Source organism: Oncorhynchus gorbuscha, linkage group LG04 (genome assembly GCF_021184085.1).
Source record: "Oncorhynchus gorbuscha isolate QuinsamMale2020 ecotype Even-year linkage group LG04, OgorEven_v1.0, whole genome shotgun sequence".
In the NCBI taxonomy this organism is placed as follows: domain Eukaryota; kingdom Metazoa; phylum Chordata; class Actinopteri; order Salmoniformes; family Salmonidae; genus Oncorhynchus; species Oncorhynchus gorbuscha.
Window position 1 is genome coordinate 17661330 of NC_060176.1, and position 21872 is coordinate 17683201.

Consider the following 21872-nt stretch of genomic DNA (forward strand, 5'->3'; position numbering starts at 1 on the left):
CCCAGAATAAGCTGATCAGGGTAGTATTAAAGGTGAGTCCACGTACTCATATAGGCAGGAGCTGCTTTCAGAAACTGTCTGCCTGTTAAGGCTAGGGTGTCCCAGATTAGACTAGGTTTGGTTTACAGGAGTATTTATGGTTCTGCACACATCTAACTGATTACTTTACCCATGTTAGGGATGCACACAATCGCAGCACCAGATCAGGCATTGCTGATGTGTGCTTATACAGGTTCAGGAGTAATGCTGGGAAAGGTACTTTTATTCTGGAGCCTCAGAATGGAATGAGTTACCTCTGCCCATAAAAACGACATCCTCTCTGGGCAGCTTTAAAAATGTTTGTCTTCTGTGCCCATATGAATAACCGCTATGATGTAACTGCAATGATGAGATAATGTTCTTTGTTTTTATGTTTATTATCACAATGCCATACTGTGTTTAACTGTGTTCAATCTTGTCTCAGGAGGACCAGAATGGAAATAAGTTATAGACTTTGTGTTATCCTCGATGATTTTACTCATGTGCATGTATGGCTTTTAAGTTTTGTGTGCTTGTTTTTTTTAAATGGTCGAATTAATAAACTAAAATACATAATTTAAGCAGAAGAATCAAGACATGTTTGGACTCACCTTGTTGTGCTGTGCTCACTTGAACAGGAATGGGACGCTGCAGTCCTTCATGGGCAAATCTTGCCATCAAACTTTGTCATCAATGTCTGGCATTCTCTGGATTTATGGTGCTAAACAACTGGGAGCTCGAGAGAAAAAAAGGTTGAATCATGATGACGTCAATGATCTTCAGTTTATAGCTCTAGAAAGAGGCCCGAGTTCCCGATTTACAATTTCGAGTTGGATGAAAGTTCAAAACATATTTTTCCAGTCAAAGCCCGTTTTTCCCGAGGTCCCAGTTGTCTAGCACTCACTAAAGTTAGATTTTGCACTTCCGAGTTAACAGTTTTGAGTGCATCACAATTCATGCTTCATTGACTAAATGGCCAATGTTTATCGTTTTAATCTAGGAAAAGAAATCCTTAATCTTAGACTTTGGACCACACAGACACTCCACTGCATTGTAGGCTAATGATTCCTTTGCAATGCTTGCAGCCACTGATTCCTTCCAAACCACTAATTGTTGAGTAATGTTTATGTCCAATGGCTGATGAGCACTGACACGTTTATAATTTCTCTGCATTATTTCTGTTCATATGACAAGGATTAAAAATGATTAGCCAGTAGATTGTCGACTTGTTTCACGATGTTGACTGCTAGCTAAGATTTTGAGAGTATGATGTTGACATGATCAGTCCAATTGTAACTATGTGCGCTGAGAGTCGGGAAGCAGGTTCAGGGAGTGAGTGTTTTAACAAAATAAACGGGACATAATAAAAACCCAAGAAACACAAACAGCACACAGACATGAAACAAACAATGACGCCTGGGGAAGAAACCCAGGGAGTGATATATACAGTGCCTTGCGAAAGTATTCGGCCCCCTTGAACTTTGCGACCTTTTGCCACATTTCAGGCTTCAAACATAAAGATATTAAACTGTATTTTTTTTGTGAAGAATCAACAAGTGGGACACAATCATGAAGTGGAACGACATTTATTGGATATTTCTCAGCTCTAGGACCTGAGACCTAGGACCATGCCCCAGGACTACCTGGCCTGACTACTCCTGGCAGTCCCTGTCCCCAGTCCACCTGGTCTTGTGCTGATCCAGTTTCTGCTGTTCTGCCTGTGGCTATGGAGCCCTGCCCTGTTCACATAGATGTGCTACCTTGTCCCGGATCTGCTGTTTCGACCCTGTCTCTATCTACCGCACCTGCTGTCTCAACCGCTGAATGTTCGGGTATGAAAATCCAACTGACATTAACTCCTGAGATGCTGACCTGTTGCATCTAGAATCACTATGATTATTATTTGACCCAGATGGTCATCTAAAACCATTTGAACATCTTGAAGAATGATCTGGCCTTAATGGCCATGTACTCTTATAATCTCCACCCGGCACAGCCAGAATTGGACTGGCCATCCCTTGGAGCCTTCAAGCTCTGTCAAATTGGTTGTTGATCATTGAAATTATAATGGAGACGCTGATAGTTGAGGTGCAGGTGAAACGTTTAATAAAACAACAAGCATGGAATGAGACAACATAACAGTAGCGTCTACGCAAACACAAGAACAATACTGACCGGAGAAAGAACCTAAGGGAGTGCCAGATATAGGGGAGGTAATAAGTGAGGTAATGGAGTCCAGGTGTGCTTCATGATGACGTGCAGGTTCGGGTAATGATAGATCCCAGGATCGGTGGTAGTATGCCAGAGGGGAGGAGCAGGAGTAGACGTGACAGACAGCCATTTCAATGACTTGCCATAGATTTTCAAGCCTATTTAAGTCAAAACTATAACTAGGCTACTCAGGAACATTCAATATCGTCTATGTAAGCAACTTCAGTGTATATTTTGCCTTGGATTTTAGGTTATTGTCCTGCTGAAAGGTGAATTTGTCTCCCAGTGTCTTATAGAAAGCAATCTGAACCAGGTTTTCCTCTAGGATTTTGCTTGTGCATAGCTTTATTCTTTTTATCCTAAACTCCCTGGTCCTTGCCGGTGAGAAGCACACCCATAACATGATGCAGCCACCACCATGCTAGAAAATATGAAGAGTGCTACTCCGTGTTGTTGAATTTTCCCCAAACATAACACTTTGTATTCAGGACAAAAAGTTAATTTCTTTGCCACAGTTTTTTTGCAGTTTCACTTTAGTGCCTTATTGTAAACAGGATGTGAGTTTTGGAATATTTGTATTATGTACAGGCTTCCTTCTTTTCACTCTGTGATTTAGGTTAAAATTGTGGAGTAACCACAAGGTTGTTGATCCATCCTCAGTTTTCTCCTTTCACAGCCATTAAACTCTGTAAATGTTTTAATTGGCCTCATGGTGAAATCCCTGAGTGTCCTCTCCTGCAGCGGAGTTAGGAAGGACTCCTGTATCTTTGTAGTGACTGAGTGCATTGCTACACCATCCAAAGAGTAATTAATAACTTCACCATGCTCAAAGGGATATTTAATATCTGCTTTTCTATTTTTACCCATGTAGCAATAGGAGCCACTTGTGAGGCATTGGAAAATTTCCCTGTTCTTCGAGGTTGCAATTTATCATGTTACTTGTGAAGCACGTTTTTACTCCTGAATTTATTGAGGCTTGCCATAACAAAGGGGTTGGATACTTATTTACTGAAGACATTTCAGCTTAAAAGGTTTCATTTGTAAAAAAAAACTCTCTTTGACATTATGTTGTATTGTGTGTAGGGCAATGACACAAAATCTAAATTGAATCCGTTTGAAAATCAGGCTGTTACACAAGAAAATGTGGAAAAAGTCGAGTGGTGTGAATACTTTTTGAAGGCACTGTACATAGTACAAGTTTCTGGATTAAACAGGCAAGCGGATATGAGGGTTTAAAGGCTGCTTATAACAGCGTCACCTATAGGCCAATCGGTGTCATTCTTTTGGAGAAAGACACTCATTGCCTTTAGTTCTACTTCATACCTTTCAGACCGTCAGTACGGTTGAAAGTATGGATCATATCCCTCTTGCTCCGCATGGGTCGAGTAATAGTAACAACAAAGTCACACAGGTGACAGCGTGGGAGGACATGCCCGCAGTTCATATAAAACTATAAGTCAGACCATGCACTGTCTCTTATTTCCTCTCGCAAAGTATGGCTTAGTTGTATCGCGCAGGTTGACTGCTCCACTGCTCCCGGTTTTCAGATTGCATCTTCCCAGGTCATGGTAGGGTAAGCTAAACTCTGTATGAATTGTATGGACTGTTAAATAAAATAAAATAATATACTGTACTGTCAGTCTATCACCAACAGCCTGTGACCTGTGGGTCAGAGCGTGAAATTAGCCCTCTAAGGCTGAGTGACAGCTCTCCCCTACCTATCCCTTTAATCGGAGGATATTGGGAGTTCTTGTTTTGTGCTGACTTAGACCATCAGCCAGTGTGGGTGTTGGCCACCATACTTCAGCTAGTGTGTGTGTGTTTCTAACCTTGTCAAGATATCCTCCACTGATGTGCTCGTTATCGAGGCCACCGGGCACTAGTCTTCCTTCTATTATTTAAAACTCGAATGGGTCACTTCCCTAGATAACAGCATCTAGGAAGATTGTCAGCCTACCCAGCTAAAAGTATATGATGTGAGATTCGGATTGCCCCCCTTAGGCATCCCTCTCCCCTGGTATTACTACTATGCTATAAGCTAACTAGCTAGCCAGTTTACTAGCTGCCACTGTGTGTTGTCAGCTTGGCTTACCAAACGACGGCTATTTGTGCGTGTTTCGCATAAATAAGCCTATGTTTAAACATTTTACCTCTCCTTCTCCAGCCCTGTGGTCATAGCTAGGCTCATCCGAAATTATTTTTGCAGGAATCACACTCTATATGTAGGCTTGTTATAGCCATTTACATTTCACAACTCCATCACACAGAGATTTTATCAAATCAAAGTTTATTTGTCACGTGTGCCAAAATCAACAGGTGTAAACCTTAAATTGAAATGCTTACTTACAGGCTCTAACCAATGGTGCCAAAAAAAAGGTGTGTGTGTGTGTGTGTAGGTAAGTAAAGACATAAAACAACAGTAGAAAGACATTTGAAAAAAGAGTAGCAAGTCTATACACAGACACCTGTTTGTCAGGCTTATTGAGGTAGTATGTACATGTAGGTATTGTTAAAGTGACTGCATATATGATGAACAGAGAGTAGCAGAAGCGTAAAAAGAGGGGTTGGCGGGTGCTGGGACACAATGCAGATAGCCCAGTTAGCCAATGTGCTGGAGCACTGGTTGGTCTGGCCAATTGAGGTAGTATGTACATGAATGTATAGTTAAAGTGAGTATGCATTTAAGATAAACAGAGAGTAACAGCAGCGTAATAGAGGGGTTGGAGGGGCACACAATGCAAATAGTCTGGGTAACCATTGGTTACCTGTTCAGAAGTCTTATGGCTTGGGGATAAAAACTGTTGAGAAGCCTTTTTGTCCTAAACTTGGCACTCCGGTACCGCTTGCCATGCAGTAGTAGAGAGAACAGTCTATGACTGGGGTGGCTGGGGTCTTTGACCATTTTTAGGGCCTTCCTCTGACACCGCCTGGTGTAGAGGTCCTGGATGGCAGGCAGCTTTGCCCCAGTGATGTAATGGGCCGTACGCACTACCCTCTGAAGTGCCTTGCGGTCGGAGGCCGAGCAATTGCCGTACCAGGCAGTGATGCTCTCAATGTTGCAGCTGTAGAACCTCTTAGAACCCATGCCAAATCTTTTTAGTTTCCTGAGGGGGAATAGGCTTTGTCGTGCCCTCTTCACAACTGTCTTGCTGTGTTTGGACCATTCTAGTTTGTTGTTGATTTGGACACCAAGGACTTTGAAGCTCTCAACCTGCTCCACTACAGCCCCGTAGATGAGAATGGGGACATGCTCGGTGCTCCTTTTCCTGTAGTCCACAATAATTTCCTTAGTCTTGGTTACATTGAGGGATAGGTTGTTATTCTGGCACCACCCGGCCAGGTCTCTGACCTCCTCCCTATAGGCTGTCTCGTCGTTGTCGGTGTTGTGTCGTCAGCAAACTTAATGATGGTGTTGGAGTCGTGCCTGGCCATGCAGTCGTGGGTGAACAGGGAGTACAGGAGGGGACTGAGCACGCACCCCTGGGGAGCTCCAGTGTTGAGGATCAGCGTGGCATATGTGTTGCTACCTACCCTCACCAACTGAGGGCGGCCTGTCAGGAAGTCCAGGAACCAGTTGCAGATGGAGGTGTTTAGTCCCAGGATCCTTAGCTTAGTGATGAGCTTTGAGGATACTATGGTGTTGAACGCTGATCTGTATGTAGTCAATGAACAGCATTCTCACATAGGTGTTCCTTTTGTCCAGGTGGGAAACGGCAGTGTGGAGTGCAATAGAGAGAGCATCATCTGTGGATCTGTTTGGGCGGTATGCAAATTGGAGTGGGTCTAGGGTTTCTGGGATAATGATGTTCATGTGAGCCATTACCAGCCTTTCAAAGCACTTCATGGCTATGGACGTGGGTGCTACAGTTCTGTAATCATTTAACTACCTATCCATATCAATAAGAGACTAAGCAAAATCTTGATTAAGTCTGGTCTATAACCTGTCCTGAGTGGAATGGTCATAACTATCTATTGCCTATTCTTATTGCCAAATCAGGTTTTTTCTATCAGCCACTGCCACTGCACATGCTTCTTCAACCATTTAGTTTAAAATGTATTTAGAGGCTATATTTAAAGGCCTGTGAGCTAGAGTCTCCTGTTAAGGGGAGCCCTATAATAAAAACAGTTATAAAACACAAATAGAGTTCTACAATTATTTTAAATTCATATGAACCCCTCCTACAGAATATGCTTTGGCAAGATTTTAAGTGATGAAAGAAATATCAAAATATTCAATAAAAAATATTGAGTAGCAGTGAGTCTATTAAATAATTAAATCATTAATAGACTCACCAAACATGTATTATTATATGTTTCATTATTCTTGGTAGATACAACTGGTTATGATTGCAGATAGAGCTCAGAGAATGGGATGGTGCAATATTGAATTAGTCATATATTGATAAGGTGCGAGCATGGGGATGTCCACGTCACCCAGAGATAAAAGGCATAATAGAGCTAGTGCTATCTAGATTTGCCCTGGCAAACAAATATATTACATTAACTACCAATATGTGAAGTAAACTCAACTGAGGAGTAATGGAGACTTTTAACTTGATAACGTGCAACATACTTCTCTCCGGTTTCTCTGACTTCTGTTTTTTTTAATGCTTGTTAGTGTGGCCTTTTGGTGTCATTGTTTTTGCGTTCTTGAGATGACACTGCCAAAACTCTAAAAGGTATTATTGTAGGTATTATTCTAGGACCATGTCCCAGGACTACCTGACATGAGGACTCCTTGCTGTCCCCAGTCCACCTGGCCATGCTCCTGCTCCAGTTTCAACTGACCTGAGCCCTAGGACCGTGCCCCAGGACTACCTGACATGATGGCTCCTTGCTGTCCCCAGTCCACCTGACTGTGCTGCTGCTCCAGTTTCAACTGTTCTGCCTTATTATTATTTGACCATGCTGGTCATTTATGAACATTTGAACATCTTGGTCATGTTCTGTTATAATCTCTACCCGGCACAGCCAGAAGAGGACTGGCCACCCCACATAGCCCGGTTCCTCTCTAGGTTTCTTCCTAGGTTTTGGCCTTTCTAGGGAGTTTTTCCTAGCCACCTTGCTTTTACACCTGCATTGTTTGCTGTTTGGGGTTTTAGGCTGGGTTTCTGTACAGCACTTTGAGATATCAGCTGATGTACGAAGGGCTATATAAATAATTTTGATTTGATTTGATTTGATTTGATTTGTAGGTCAGAATTGCAACACAAGATTTGTTCAAGCTTAAAATGTTAGTTGGTAATCGTAACATGGTGTTTGTATGTTCACAGATTAAATTTCAAGTTTACTTTTCTTATGATCCTAATGGTATGTACGTTCAACCTTTTGGCAGGTATCTCGCTCCATATGTGAACTGCTAATGACCGATCAGGAACATACACAATATAGTCAGTCAGTAGACAAGATAAGAGAAAGATGATATGCCATAGTTTCGTGTATCTCAGTTGGTAGAGCATTGTGAGTTCGATTACCACTGCGGGGCAGTACGAAAAATAGTATGAAAATGTATGCACTCACTACTATAAGTCGCTCCACATAAGAGCGTCTGCTAAATGACTCAAATGTAAGCGTCTTGCGCTTATATTAGGCTACTACTTGGAAACTCAGAAATGGGAGTGGTTTCTTTTGTCTAATATATAAACGACACCCTTTTTCGTCTCTCATAACTTCTAAGGAAGGTAACGCGTGAATATTTGTCTTTCATCTCAATAAGGATGGCCTACGACTACGCTAAAAACATAGAAGAAAGACCTGATCCAGTGAAGGCGGACCTCAAAGGTATGTAACCTGATGAGATGGTTATGGAAACTTTAGATCATTTTCATTATCAACATAACATGCGCAGTAACATTCACAGGTATACCTAGGGCAGTAGCAGTGCGTGGGTAAAATCACTAGAGAAGCCAAGCCAGGACAACATAGCCTATTACAATTTAGGTTGTGATAATTGCTTTGTTTTCTCTTATCCTGGTCATATGCCTTGCCATCGTGATATTGGCCTAAGCCCGAGACAATGAGAAGAGGCAGTGGCAGAATAAATTCAACCATAACTTTGTTTCATCACAAAACCAGAGAAAACATCTGTCTGGTGGAGTCCACAAAGCATATTGCATGTAACAAACAGTTACATGACCTACAGCATGGTCAATTAAATCAATGTTTCTGAGATTTTCAGACAACTGAACAACTATTGATTTAGAACACCTAAGAGTTACCTCAAGTCCCAAAGAAAACAGGAGCTGCTTCCACTATTCCAGCACAATTTCAACTTCAAAATGGCAACATCAAAATGGCAACATCATCAACTCACCTAAGCGTAGTCTAATACAGTGACAACTAAAATATTCCAAAAACAATGTAGTCCAATCAATGTACGCTAAATATCATGTGGCTGTCCATGGTACTTCTTTCTTTCCCTCGCTGTGTGTGTGTGTGTGTGTGTGTGTGTGTGTGTGTGTGTGTGTGTGTGTGTGTGTGTGTGTGTGTGTGTGTGTGTGTGTGTGTGTGTGTGTGTGTGTGTGTGTGTGTGTGTGTGTGTGTGTGTGTGTGTGTGTGTGTGGAAAAACATGTTGCTTCACCCTACTTGTAGAGAAACGCCAGTGCCATCCTCCTCTCTTTCATCTTTCATTTCCAGAAACGTCAATGACTGTCATACAGTACAAGCTTTTAGTTTTTGTTGTCATAAGCTACCTGGCTAAAGTGCTTGCTTACAAGCATTTCATGGCCAATGATTAGCCAGCTAGTAAACATTAGCCTACTACATCTAGCTACATATTGAACTTCTATCCTCTCAGGCCAGAGGCACAACTGTCCCATTTGTACAGTGCACTATGAATGTCCAATGTGTAAAAAAACATTGGATTTTTAAGTTGATGGGCCGCCAAATGAGCAGCGACGCTCCTCTGTGTGTAAACTCTGTGGATTTGGAAACTAGAAGTGCTCCTGAGTAGACTGTGCAGAGTGCCATCTTTTGGATGGGACTTTAAACTGAAGGTCACTAAAGATCCCATATCACTTATTGTAAGCGTAGGGGTGTGAACCTCAGTGTCCTTGCTAAATTCCCAACATGGCCCTCATACCATCATGGCCACCTAATCTTCCCCAGCTTCCAATTTCGCTCATTCCCCCTCCTCTCCCCTGTAAATGTTCCCCAGTCATTGCTGTAAATGAGAATGTGTTCTCAGCCAACTTAACTGGTTAAATAAAATGTTACTGTGACACAACGCACAGATTATTGTGTATGGTGCAATATGTATTTCCAGTATGAAAATACTATGGGATTTAAGCTGATTGGCCACACTTTACGGGCTGCAAAATGAGCAGCAACACTCCTCTGGGTGTACGCTCTGATTTGGAAACTAGTGGCACTCCTGAGTAGAAGGGCCTCCCTTTTACATGCGTCACAATATACAGAGAATGTTGTACAGTGCAGTATGTCCAATATGAAAAACTGATTGGATTTAAGCTGATAGACCACTCTGTAGCACTTTCCTGCATTCAAATGACCTCGTGGGTTGAATGTTAATATTTTTCATAATAAATAAACATGATTTCAAAAAAGCCGCTGAAAATCCGTTTTTTCCACGTCAAATGATTGTTATATTTCAGTCTTCTGTGAAAGTGTAATATTGGGATGCAAACAATTGTATACATTTCAAGTCCATATCTGGCATGGTACAGTTGTTGTTTTTTATTTTTAAAGCCCATAACCCTGTGTGTGAGTTGTATACTTCTGTTTCACTCTGTGACCCTGACCTAGCCCACTGCAGGAAAAGGTTTTAAGGGGTGCAGAATGAGCAGTGACGCTCCTCGGTTGTAAACCCTGTGGATTTGGAAACTAGTGGTGCTCCTGAGTAGAAGGGCCCCCCTTTTACTACGGCAGAATGTACAGGAAGTTGTGCAGTACTGTATGTACTATATGTCCAATGTGAACATTTACTGAACATCAATTTTTACTGAACAACAATACGTATAGGCTAATTAACTATGGGATTTAAGTGTTTTCTAAAGTTTATTATAATAATATTGTTATTAATAGTATCATTATGAATGTTTTATTTGTATTACTGTTACCATAACTATCTAGTAATTATTTGAATGCAATAATGTCAATGCTATAATATTACTTGTGCTGTAAAGGTGATTAACTTTATACATTTCTTCTTATTGTTAAACAAAATTTTAAGTCTGCTAACATTTCCCCATATACTGTTATGAATTTTGACCATTTGTATTATTTCTCACCATCTTAATTGCACAACTTTTATTTTGAAGGAAAATCGCAGAGGACACAGCCTTATTCTTGCTGTATCTTACTTATTCTTGCTGGCGGAGTGGACACATTGTCATAGACCCCCCCCTCATGCTGTTTTGTAAAACTAAACTATTGTTTTATATAGGAAACCTTCCAAGCTGGCTGCAAGGCACGTTGTTGCGTAATGGGCCAGGCATATTCTCAGTGGGGGATACCACATACAACCACTGGTTCGATGGGATGGCCCTGATGCACAGCTTTACATTCAAAGATGGTAAAATGACTGGAAGTGTTTATCTTTTTTGTGATATAGAAACTCGAACAAGATGATCATATGATAAGTCCAATTGGCAAGCTTTTGGGCTTTTTGGTGCTATGGGCGCCATGGGTTGTGCGAGTACAATTAATTCCCACATTTAGCAATTAAACTCTCAATAGAAGTAAATCATAGTGTCTGTGGTGTGTGTGTTTGTGTACAATTATTTTATTCAGGTGAGGTAATCTACAGAAGCAGATATTTACGTGGAGACACATATAAAGACAACATGGCAGCCAAAAGAATTGTTGTGTCTGAAATGGGGACAATGGCCTACCCGGACCCAGGCAAAAACGTCATATCTAGGTAGTACATTACAGATGGTTCATTTTTGCACATTAAAAAGGCAAGATGTTGAAATCAATTATGTTCTGGCATGTTGTAGCAAAAGATCAGGCATGATAGTGCATCTGATCTGACTGTTGATGATTTAATTTAATTTGTCCCTATGAATTTGCCTGTTGCTGATTTTAAATGATCTTTGTCTCCAGGGTGATCACCTTTCTTAACCACACGGTCCCAGACTTCACTGACAACTGTGGCAACAATTTCATTCGATATGGGAAGGATTATTATGCAACCTCTGAAACCAACTACATCCGCAAAGTAGATCCTGTGACTCTGGAGACTCAGGACAAGGTCATTTACAGTTAATACTGGCGTTGCCATCTGGATGACCATACGAATGAACACACCTGTTTATAAGCCTATCTTGTTATCTCACTAGGTTGACTACATGAAATACCTTGCTGTGAACCTGGTGACATCCCATCCACATTACGATAAAGACGGAACAACCTACAACATGGGAACTTCAATAGCGGAGAAGGGAAAGACTAAATACACCTTATTCAAGGTTCCAGACACTACTGCGGGAGGTACACTACCAGTCAAAAGTTTGGACACACCTACTCATTCCAGGGTTTTTCTTTATTTTTACTATTTTCTACATGGTAAAATAATAGTGCAGACATCAAACTTTGAAATAACACATGTGAAATCATGTAGTAACCAAAAAAGTGTAGAACAAATCAAAACATATTTAAGATTCTTCAAAGGAGACATCCTGAAAGGACAGATTTCCACTGGTCTAATGTCCATTACTCGTGTTTCTTGGCCCAAGAAAGTCTCTTTGTGTTATTGGTGTCCTTTAGTAGTGGTTTCTTTGCAGGCCTGATTCACACAGTCTCTCCTGAACAGTTGATGTTGAGATGTCTGTTATATTACTTGAACACTGAAGCATTTATTTGGGCTGCAATTTCTGAGGCTGGTAACTCTAATGAACTTATCCTCTGCAACCGAGGTAACTCTGGGTCTTCCTTTCCTGTGGCGGTCCTCATGAGAGCCAGTTTCATCACAGCGCTTGATGGTTTTTGCGACTGCACTTGAAGAAATGTACAATTCTTAATGTTCCTAATTGATTGACCTTCATGTCTTCAAGTAGTGATGGATTGTTGTTTCTCTTTGCTTATTTGAGCTTTTCTTGCCATAATATGGACTTGGTCTTTTACCAAATAGGGCTATCTTCTGTATACCACCCCTACCTTGTCACAACACAACTGATTGGCTCAAACGCATTAAGAAAATTTGTGGAATTAATTTAACTTTTAACAAGACACACGTGTTAATTGAAATGCATTCCAGGTGACTATCTCATGAAGCTGGATGAGATAATGCCAAGAGTGTGCAAAGCTGTCAAGACAAAGGGTGACTACTTTGAAGAATCTCAAATATAAAATAGATTTTTGATTTGTTTAACACTTTTTTTGGTTACTACATGATTCCATATGTTATTTCATAGTTTTGATGTCTTCACTATTATTCTACAATGTAAAAAATAGTCCAAATAAAGAAAACCCTTGAATTAGTAGGTGTGTCCAAACTTTTGACTGGTACTGTATATCTTCAAAAATATCACCTTGTCTATCTTTATGTTTGAGTTAGTTAATTCCTAGTTATAGGGTATCACCTGTCCCCAGGTTGTTTCTGCCTTGGACTTGATCACTCTCCACACATCTGTTGTCAGGTCTAAAACAGACACCAATTAAAAGGAAATAGAGACAGCCAGCAGAGACGTCTGCCCCCCAGGAGTTAAACTTTAGACCACTGACCTTGTAAACTCTGAATTTCACTGGTATCTGATGAAAATGCATAGTCTCATATACCAGTGGTCAAGACCTTATTTAAATTGTTGAAGTCATGTGTTAACCCATTCGAGCAATAACCTTGTATTTTACAATCTCAAACATTTAGCAGAACCATTTACCCATCACCTTTCTGGGTTTTGTCTTATTACTTTACACCATGGATAGAGAAGTATCCTGACCATGAAGCAGATAGTTTTCACAAAACATTACAAATAGCTGTAAATGATATGTTTATATGTTTAATCAGATAAGGCCAATGCTTCTCCAGCCTTGAAGAACCTTGAGGTGATCTGCACAGTGCCCTGCCGCTCCCTCCTCAGCCCCAGCTACTACCACAGCTTCGGCATGACTGACAACTACTTCATCTTTATTGAGCAGCCATTCAAACTGGACATCCTCAAGATGGCCACAGCATACATGAGAGGGGTCAACTGGGCTAGTTGTCTAAAGTTTTTCCCTGAGGAAAATGTAAGGGTTATAAGACTCATTTTCTTTGGCAATGAATTGAATGAGTCCAATGTAAGTGCAAGTACATTGTTTTTTCAACTTTGTGTTTTCAATTTTGACAGACCCTGATTCACCTGATCGATAGAAAGACAGGCAAAGAAGTGGGCATAAAGTACTACACAGGGGCAATGATAGTGTACCATCACGTGAATGCCTTTGAAGAGGATGGTCATGTCATCTTTGATGTTATCGCCTATGAAGATCCCAGCTTATACAACATGTTCTACCTAAATGTGTTAAAAGAACAATCAAAGACCTCAATGTCTGTGCCAAAGTGCAAAAGATTTGCCCTTCCTGTACAGACTGACAAGGTAATGGTTTGCAACTGATTACTATCAACTAATGCGTAGTCAACTATTTTTATAATGTTGAGAACTGTTTCTGAAGGGGATTGATGTTGGAGATGATATGGTGAAACTCCAATACACAACAGCCAGCGCTGTGAAAGAGAAAGAGGGTAAACTACTCTGCCAGCCAGAGGTGCTTTGTGACAGTAAGACCAAAACTTGTATTGCTCAATGTTCTGTTAAATTATTGTGCCTATATAGACACTCAAAATACATATCACCCCAACATTTTCTTTCACAATATACTCGTGTCGATTTTGTTGTTCAATCCCAAAATGTATCTACAGGTGTGGAACTACCCAGGATCAATTATGACTTCAATGGCAAGAAGTACAGATTTGTCTACATGACTTGTGTTGCAATGACAGCAGTGGCAACTAAGGTAAAAGTCCCTGTTATTTAATTTAGGCCTTTGTGAACATAACTGCATGTGTTGCTTATCTAATATTTTGTTAACTATATACTTAACTTTAATAAATAGATCATGAAGTTGGACATTGAGACAAAGGAGAGGACTGAATGGAGTGAGGAGAACTGCTGGCCATCAGAGCCTGTGTTCATTCCAAGACCCAACGGAGAAGGAGAGGATGATGGTGAGATTGCTTTACATGGTCCTCAAATCTTAAATATATGAAGACTTATGTTTTGGCTAGAATGGCCAGACATTCACAATGTATGCTGAATAAAGTTAGAATTCCAATGAAAGTCTGTCCAACATATTCAAACAAAATGTCTCCTATGTCCAGGTGTGATCTTGACAACAGTCATCAACTCCAATCCAGGGGAATCTGGCTTCATCTTGGTGCTGGATGCAAAGTCTTTCAAGGAGGTAGCTCGAGCATATATAAATGCAGAGATTCACATGGACATGCATGGATACTTCATCCCAATGGAAAATTAGTATGACAAAGAAATGATTTACTCCAAGAGTAGCCTACTACCCTCCACAAAGAAATAGACACTATGGGAAACGATAGGGATAGTATTAGATACTTTAAATACCAAAGTGCCCTGTAAATGTTTTCTTAACAATGTCCCAGTGCTGATATTGCTATATTTTGCACAACACATGTGAGCAGTTATCTATGGACTAATGCCAGTGTAGTCTTGAATTTGTCTATATCTCAAGGGAACCCATTATGGATATCCTCAAAATCATCTACCCATGAAATATTTAAGAAAATATTTTAGCGTTTTGCTAACTAAGTATATAACACACCAATCACATAAATATGTATTTTATTGTTCATGTTTTTATGTAGTTTTGTCCTGTATAGCATTGTCAATGAAAATCCTTATAATACAAATTATTGTACCATTTGTTGTTATTTAATTAGGCCTAATAAAGTGTGAAAGGAGTGATGGTTGTCTCCGGTCCATAAGAGGGCGCCAGTTACCCCAAAGTGAGTTTACGTTGATGTTTGCGTGACTCTAATACCTACGTCATATTGTGGAGACGACCATCAACATTGTTGACATCGAGGCGCGGTTTTTGTTATAACCTCAATGCGAGGTTCATGACTTTTTTATAAACGTGTGGTGTATTACTGTTCATTATTGTTTTATCTCCATTAAAGTACTTGGTCACGATGCTCTCTATTTTAAAATTTATTCAAAAAAATCAAGTAAATCAATTTCATTAATTCTAATGCATAACGTTAGACTAGCTAAATTTGAAGGTTGATTGCGAATATTTTGTGCTCACTCAATCAAATCAGACAGCAAGTGACACTGACCATTTTACGTGAGCTAGCTAACGTCACATGTCATTTCATATGTATTGTGAGTTAGCAAACGTTTGCTAACTGTCTTTGAAAACATTTGTTTTAGGCTATTTTGGTTTCTAGACAATTGCAGAGGACTCTCTTCTCAGACCGATGGAGAGACACGAATTGCACATATTCTCAAAGAGAAGTTTCCATCGGCCACGTCTCTAAAAGTTGTGGACATATCAGGTAAATAGACCTCGAAACATGGGTGTCAAAAGGGGTCCTGATCTAGCTACATCATTATGCATAATGACATGTATGTTACTACGACGCTGAATTTGTTGTTGTCTTACTGATATTCAGTGGACTCACACTCGCGTGATCATCCTTCCATATTAGGTATCGTTTACTCGAATATTGGAACGAAATGCGAGAAGCGTGGGCTTCCTAGGATAGTGCATTCTTCTTGTGTGGATTATTGGCGGTTGGCATCCAATAATAATAATAATAGTGCTTTACCGCAACGACCTGTACTTTATTTACTCTCTCACATGTTGGAGTTCCAGATGCATAGATGCACTCATAAGTTCAAGAAAATACTTAAGGAAGAACAACCAAAAAGTCAGCCCAAACTGCCTGTACTACCATACCCAGCACTATCTCTAACCACAGACCTGAGTGGGCAACACTACCTCTTCCAACATCTTCTGTAGATCCTTTGCAGAAATATCTACAATATCCAGAAAATTTTCAGCTGCTCTACCCAACAATTCCAATTTTATCTGACCAGCTTTCTACTTGTGCAGCACAATTCACAACCACATTTACTTTTACTAAAACATTGACTATTTGTCCTCCCTCTGAGCAGGCAACATGGAGAGCCCTGAGCCCTACCTCCTGGTTCATCCTTCTCACTGCTTCTGCTTATGTAACACCCAGTCCCACCTGTGTCTGTTTCACCTTTACCAGGCACTCTGTAGCCCTGGCCTCACGACTGCCTCCACAATTACTACACTTTCTGGGCTCACCCTTCAAACATTTCTCCACTATGTGGAAACCTCTACACCTTCTACATTTAGGTTGCCCCATCCTACACACTGATGCTACATGACCACATTTCTGGCAGTGGAAACACTGCAGAAGAGCTGGCATGAATGCGCTAACCAGATAGCTCAATATATCTCAACCAGATCAAAAGTACCTCCAAATCAAAGCATAGCAAAACCGACAGGCTCCTCCTCCAATCCATCTCGATTACAGCTAAGCCACATGTGCTCACACACCATGAACCTTCCTCTTTAGCTGCTCAACCTCTACACTTAGAGGCACTGCTATTACACCCTTGAGTGGAGCACTGCTCCGTAAACAAAAGCATATTATTTCTCGTTCTCCCAGTCCCTCTGGAAGGTGGATATGAATCCTATCCTAACGAATAAGCTCATCTCTATCTTAGCATACTGCATACATACTTCCCTATCCTACTCTCCACCCAACTTGAGACCTCAAACAGATCGGCCAAAACCCCATGATTGACTTTTTCTAAGAACCAAACTCCAATCACCATAGAATCCTCATAGACAATCCGCTTATTTGGATTCCCCAGATCTGCTTGCTTAGCATTCTTCAAAGGCACAGCAGTCGCCTGATCTTTCTTCTCAGATTCCTCTCTTCCATTTTTACCTATCTCATCTTAACTCTCTTCACTTCCCTCACTCCATATCTCTCCCTCCATGATCACTATTACCGGAGAAAAAAAGGTTTTCAGCTTCATCTCTTAATTTATTTGTGCGAGGGCTAGTAAGTCTACGCTTGTCTAGTGCTCGGCCTAGGCAGGGGCGTCATGCACCCATTATTTTAGAGGGGTTACGAAGTACGAGAGGATGGATGGGGAAGTTGGAGAATTTTTCAAATACCTGAAACAACTTTTTTTCTGAAACCTAGAGGCATAAAAAATTATGCCTAATTCTATGTTTTTTTTTAAAGAAGATTTTTCTGGATAGGTTATCTAAGCATACCTTCACTTTTAATGAGGGTGTCATTCTGACTATTGTAAATAACACATATCAATATACTGCACTAATATGCCTAGGATATTACATACAAATTACAACACAGTACATGGGATCATAACACATATCAATACAGGCACATATCATGGCATCATAATTAATTCACAACTATATTGATATAAGGTGTCAGATTACATTGAAACCAAGTATTTTTCTGTATTTTTCTAAGCATACCTCTTGAGCTGTCTGTATATTCCTGCCTGGTGGTTATTTTTGTTATGCTTCGCTGCATCTCTGCTAAAATATGGGTAAAACATTGACAGGAATGTGAGTCTTATTCAGTACATTTAGTAATTACTTGCTTTTCTAAAGTTTAGCAAAATTGCCAGCAGACATGCCAGCTAAGATAGTTAGACAAGCTACACTAGTTATGAGGTTGGGAGATTGGGAACCTATCTAGCAGGCTAGCTAAAGCAAACTTCATAAAGTGGCTAGAATTACAAAGAAACAACACCATTGTTTACTTACCTCTTGTGAGTCCTGCAGCTAAAATCAAATCAAAAACAGGACAAATCTGAGGGGGCACGTGACCTTGTTCCCCTTATGGGCATGACATCTCTGATTCCTTGGTGTGCTCCTGACAATTGTGTATCATTATGTTTTCTGTTCTCAGGTGGCTGTGGTGCCATGTATGAAGTCCACATAGAATCTAATGAATTTAAAGGGAAAATAACTGTTCAACAACACCAACTAGTCAACCAGGTAAACTATGGAGATACATTCTAAACAATTAGTTTGCACCATTGTATGGAAGCATATAGGCTATATAGCTGTCAAAATGTTACATCTGCTTTGGTTGATATTGTTTTGTACCGATCGGTTGTGTGGGGGGAGAGAGAAAGCAACAACAAATAGTCAAGTATGTCAAGTATTATGTCAAACCTTTCAGGTGAAATTATTATCATGTATTGCATTTTATTCCAGTTGCAAAAACAGCATAGCTGAAAAGTGCTATGTTCTCATCTACAGGCTCTCAAGGAGGAGATCCAAGGAATGCATGGACTACGAATATTCACAGATGTTCCTTGAGAGTAGGACCAAGCCCTTTCACAAATTGTAGGTCTTTGAACATACACCCCTCAAACGGAATGCTCATATGCTGATTACATGTTGATCTGAGGATGAACACCCCAAAATCTCAGATTAATTGCTGATGTGTCTATGACAGTAACAAAGGAAACAGTTTGTCCTGTTATTTCCTGACAGTTTTGTCAGAAATAATCTGTAGAATTTATGGTAGGGACACATTTTAAAATGTCAATTGTGTAATACATGTAACTCTAAAACCATCATATATTTTTCTTTACCATAAAAAGTTACATTATTGATGATGAGATTATTCGAATGCTGCCTTTACAGAAGACATTAACCTAAAAAACTATGATAAGCACAAAATAACGCTGTCAGGATTCATTAGTAAATTGCCAAGTCAATTAGCCCCCCTAACCAATTGAGTTGGCCTATAGTGTTTTTAACCATTGTAAAGATAGAATGCAAATACATTGTAGTGAACAATCAGAAAACCTCATGACGACTAGCTATGCAAATATTCTTGTACATTTAATCTGTAATTGAAAATCCTTCCTATATTTGTGTTTTTGTTTAGTGTAGTAGTTGTTTGTTTAAGTCATGAGACAAGTTTAGATTCCGTTTCCAGTATTTATGTTCTGTCATTCCTCCTTGTTAACCATAAATGTAGAAATAACAGTTGCTGTCAAAGTAGATGCACTTCAATAAATAGTATGTGATTCAAAGGATGAAAACACAGGACCCTTATGTCTTTATTAAAGGGATACTTCAGGATTTTTCCTACACTACTGTAGAATTTAGCATTTGCAGGTGTCTAACAACCTCATTAGATTGTAATAATCACTGTGTGGGCCTACTCCGACTGTGTGGCCCCAATGCGACCCATACTTGGTAAATGTATACTGCAGTTTTTTTCTACTGTGAAATTCACCATTAGGAGGGGCCCCCTAGCTATTTCCCCAATATTTTGGGGGGTTAGTACTTCAAGTGAGAATACATTTTACTACATGGTAGCCTACTTGAGATGTAAATTTGTTGCTCGCTTATTCATGAACAGGTTATAATTGGATTATAGACACGAAAAATATTGCCAGGAAATGGACATTAATAATTTCCCCATATACTGATATACAGTGTCATGTAACCTATGTGTTGTTGTAGTCAATCAATGTTAGGTCCGTGTTTTGATCAAGAATATTAGAATGTATGTGCCTGGAAGAAGGAATTTGTGAATAACCCTGTCTGATCACGTGCTCATTTGTAGGCACAATAGTAGAATTTGCGGTTCATCTTCAAAATAAAAGTCCCCCATTGAAAGTGATGCAAAGAAATAAAAATAGTGGAATCATGCCATATTTGGACAGAATAATCCTAAACAAAGTTGGAATATTGTTACATAATTTAAAATGAAATACAATAATGAATTAATTTGACAATAAACAGAAAATCTGTTGAAATCCAACTGCGTTGCCTTACGTCAGATAATGCGTAAATTCTGCCTGCACTGATCGGTTGAGAGACGCACTTTGCATAGAAGTGATGCCATCGGACATAAAACAATGATCCCATTGTGGATGTATTAGACTACATAATTGCATTGGGGGAAATACATAAAGTACCAGTTAAAAGACTGGACACACCTACTCATTCAAGGGTTTTTCTTTATTTTACTATTTTCTACATTGTTGTAGTAACCAAAAAGAGTGTTAAACAAATGAAAATATGTTATATATTTGAGATTCTTCAAATTAGCCACCCTTTGCCTTGATGACAGCTTTGCACACTCTTGGCATTCTCTCAACCAGCTTCATGGGGTCGTCACTTGGAATGCATTCCAATTAACAGGTGTGCCTTGTTGAAAGTTCATTTGTGGGATTTCTTTCCTTCTTAATGTTTTTGAGCCAATCAGTTGTGTTGTGACAAAGTATGGGTGGTACCAAGTCCATATTATGTTAAGAACAGCTCAAATAAGCAAAGAGAAATGACAGTCCATCATTACTTTAAGACATGAAGGTCTGTCAATCCGGAAAATGTCAAGAACTTTGAAAGTTTCTTCAAGTGCAGTTACAAAAGCCAACTGGCTCTCATGACGACCACCACAGGAAAGGAAGACCCAGAGTTACTTCTGCTGCAGAGCTTAAGTGCATTAGAGTTAACTGCACCTCAGATTGCAGCCCAAATAAATGCTTCACAGAGTTCCAGTAACAGACACATCTCAACACAACTGTTCAGAGGAGACTGTGTGAATCAGGCCTTCATGGTTGAATTGCTGCAAAGAAACCACTACTAAAGGACACCAATAATAAGAAGAGCCTTGCTTGGGCCAAGAAACACGAGTAATGGACATCAGACCGGTGGAAATCTGTCCTTTGGTCTGATGAGTCCAAATTTGATATTTTTCGTTCCAGCCGCCGCGTTTTGGTGAGACGCAGAGTAGGTGAACGGATAATCTCTACATGTGTGGTTCGCACTGTGAAGCATGGAGGAGGAGGGATGATGGTGCTTTGCTGGTGAACTGTCAAGTGATTTATTTAGAATTCAAGGCACACTTAACCAGCATGGCTTCCACAGCATTCTGCGGCGATACGCCATCCTATCTGGTTTGAGATTAGTGGGACTATCATTTGTTTTCAACAGGACAATGAACCACAACACACCTCCAGGCTGTGTAAGGGCTATTTGACCAAGAAGGAGAGTGATGGTGCTGCATCAGATGACCTGGCCTCCACATTCATCTGACCTCAACCCAATTGAGAAGGTTTGAAATGAGTTGGACCGTAGAGTGAAAGAAATGCAGCCAACAAGTGCTCAGCATATGTGGGAACCAAATGCCAGGAGTGCAAAGCAAAAGCTGCTAAATGGCATATATTATTATATTATTTATTATTATATTATTATTATTATTTATTATTATTATTATTATTACTGTCATCAAGGCAAAGGGTGGCTACTTTGAAGAATATCAAATATAAAATATATTTTGATTTGTCTAACACTTGTTTGGTTACTACATGATTCCATATGTGTTATTTCATAGTTTTGATGTCTTCACTATTATTCTATAATATATGCCATTTAGCAGACTCTTTTATCCAAAGCGACTTACAGTCATGTGTGCATACATTTTACGTATGGGTGGTCCCGGGGATCGAACCCACTACCCTGGCGTTACAAGCGCCATGCTCTACCAACTGAGCTACAGAATGTAGAAAATAGTCAAAATAAAGAAAACCCTTGAATGAGTAGATGTGTCCAAACTTTT

General features: G+C 40.0%; 1 protein-coding gene and 1 pseudogene across 3 annotated transcripts; both read left to right on the top strand.

Annotated features, from left to right (window-relative positions):
* Positions 1-7859: 7859 nt before the first annotated feature.
* bco1 (beta-carotene oxygenase 1) lies at positions 7860-15393 on the top strand. 3 transcript variants are annotated; one of them, XM_046346037.1, is made up of 12 exons: positions 7860-8010; positions 10632-10760; positions 10979-11108; positions 11294-11441; positions 11530-11698; positions 13197-13417; positions 13519-13767; positions 13844-13949; positions 14091-14185; positions 14285-14396; positions 14550-14632; positions 15141-15393. In XM_046346037.1, the coding sequence occupies exons 1-12, from the start codon at positions 7947-7949 to the stop codon at positions 15144-15146; spliced, it is 1512 nt and encodes a 503-aa protein (XP_046201993.1). In that variant the 5' UTR covers positions 7860-7946; the 3' UTR covers positions 15147-15393. The 3 variants fall into 3 exon arrangements, with proteins under 3 accessions (XP_046201993.1, XP_046201991.1, XP_046201992.1); XM_046346035.1 differs by having other exon boundaries at positions 14550-15393; XM_046346036.1 differs by having other exon boundaries at positions 11530-11680; positions 14550-15393.
* On the top strand, positions 15387-20271 carry LOC124033775 (annotated as a pseudogene).
* Positions 20272-21872: the final 1601 nt, after the last annotated feature.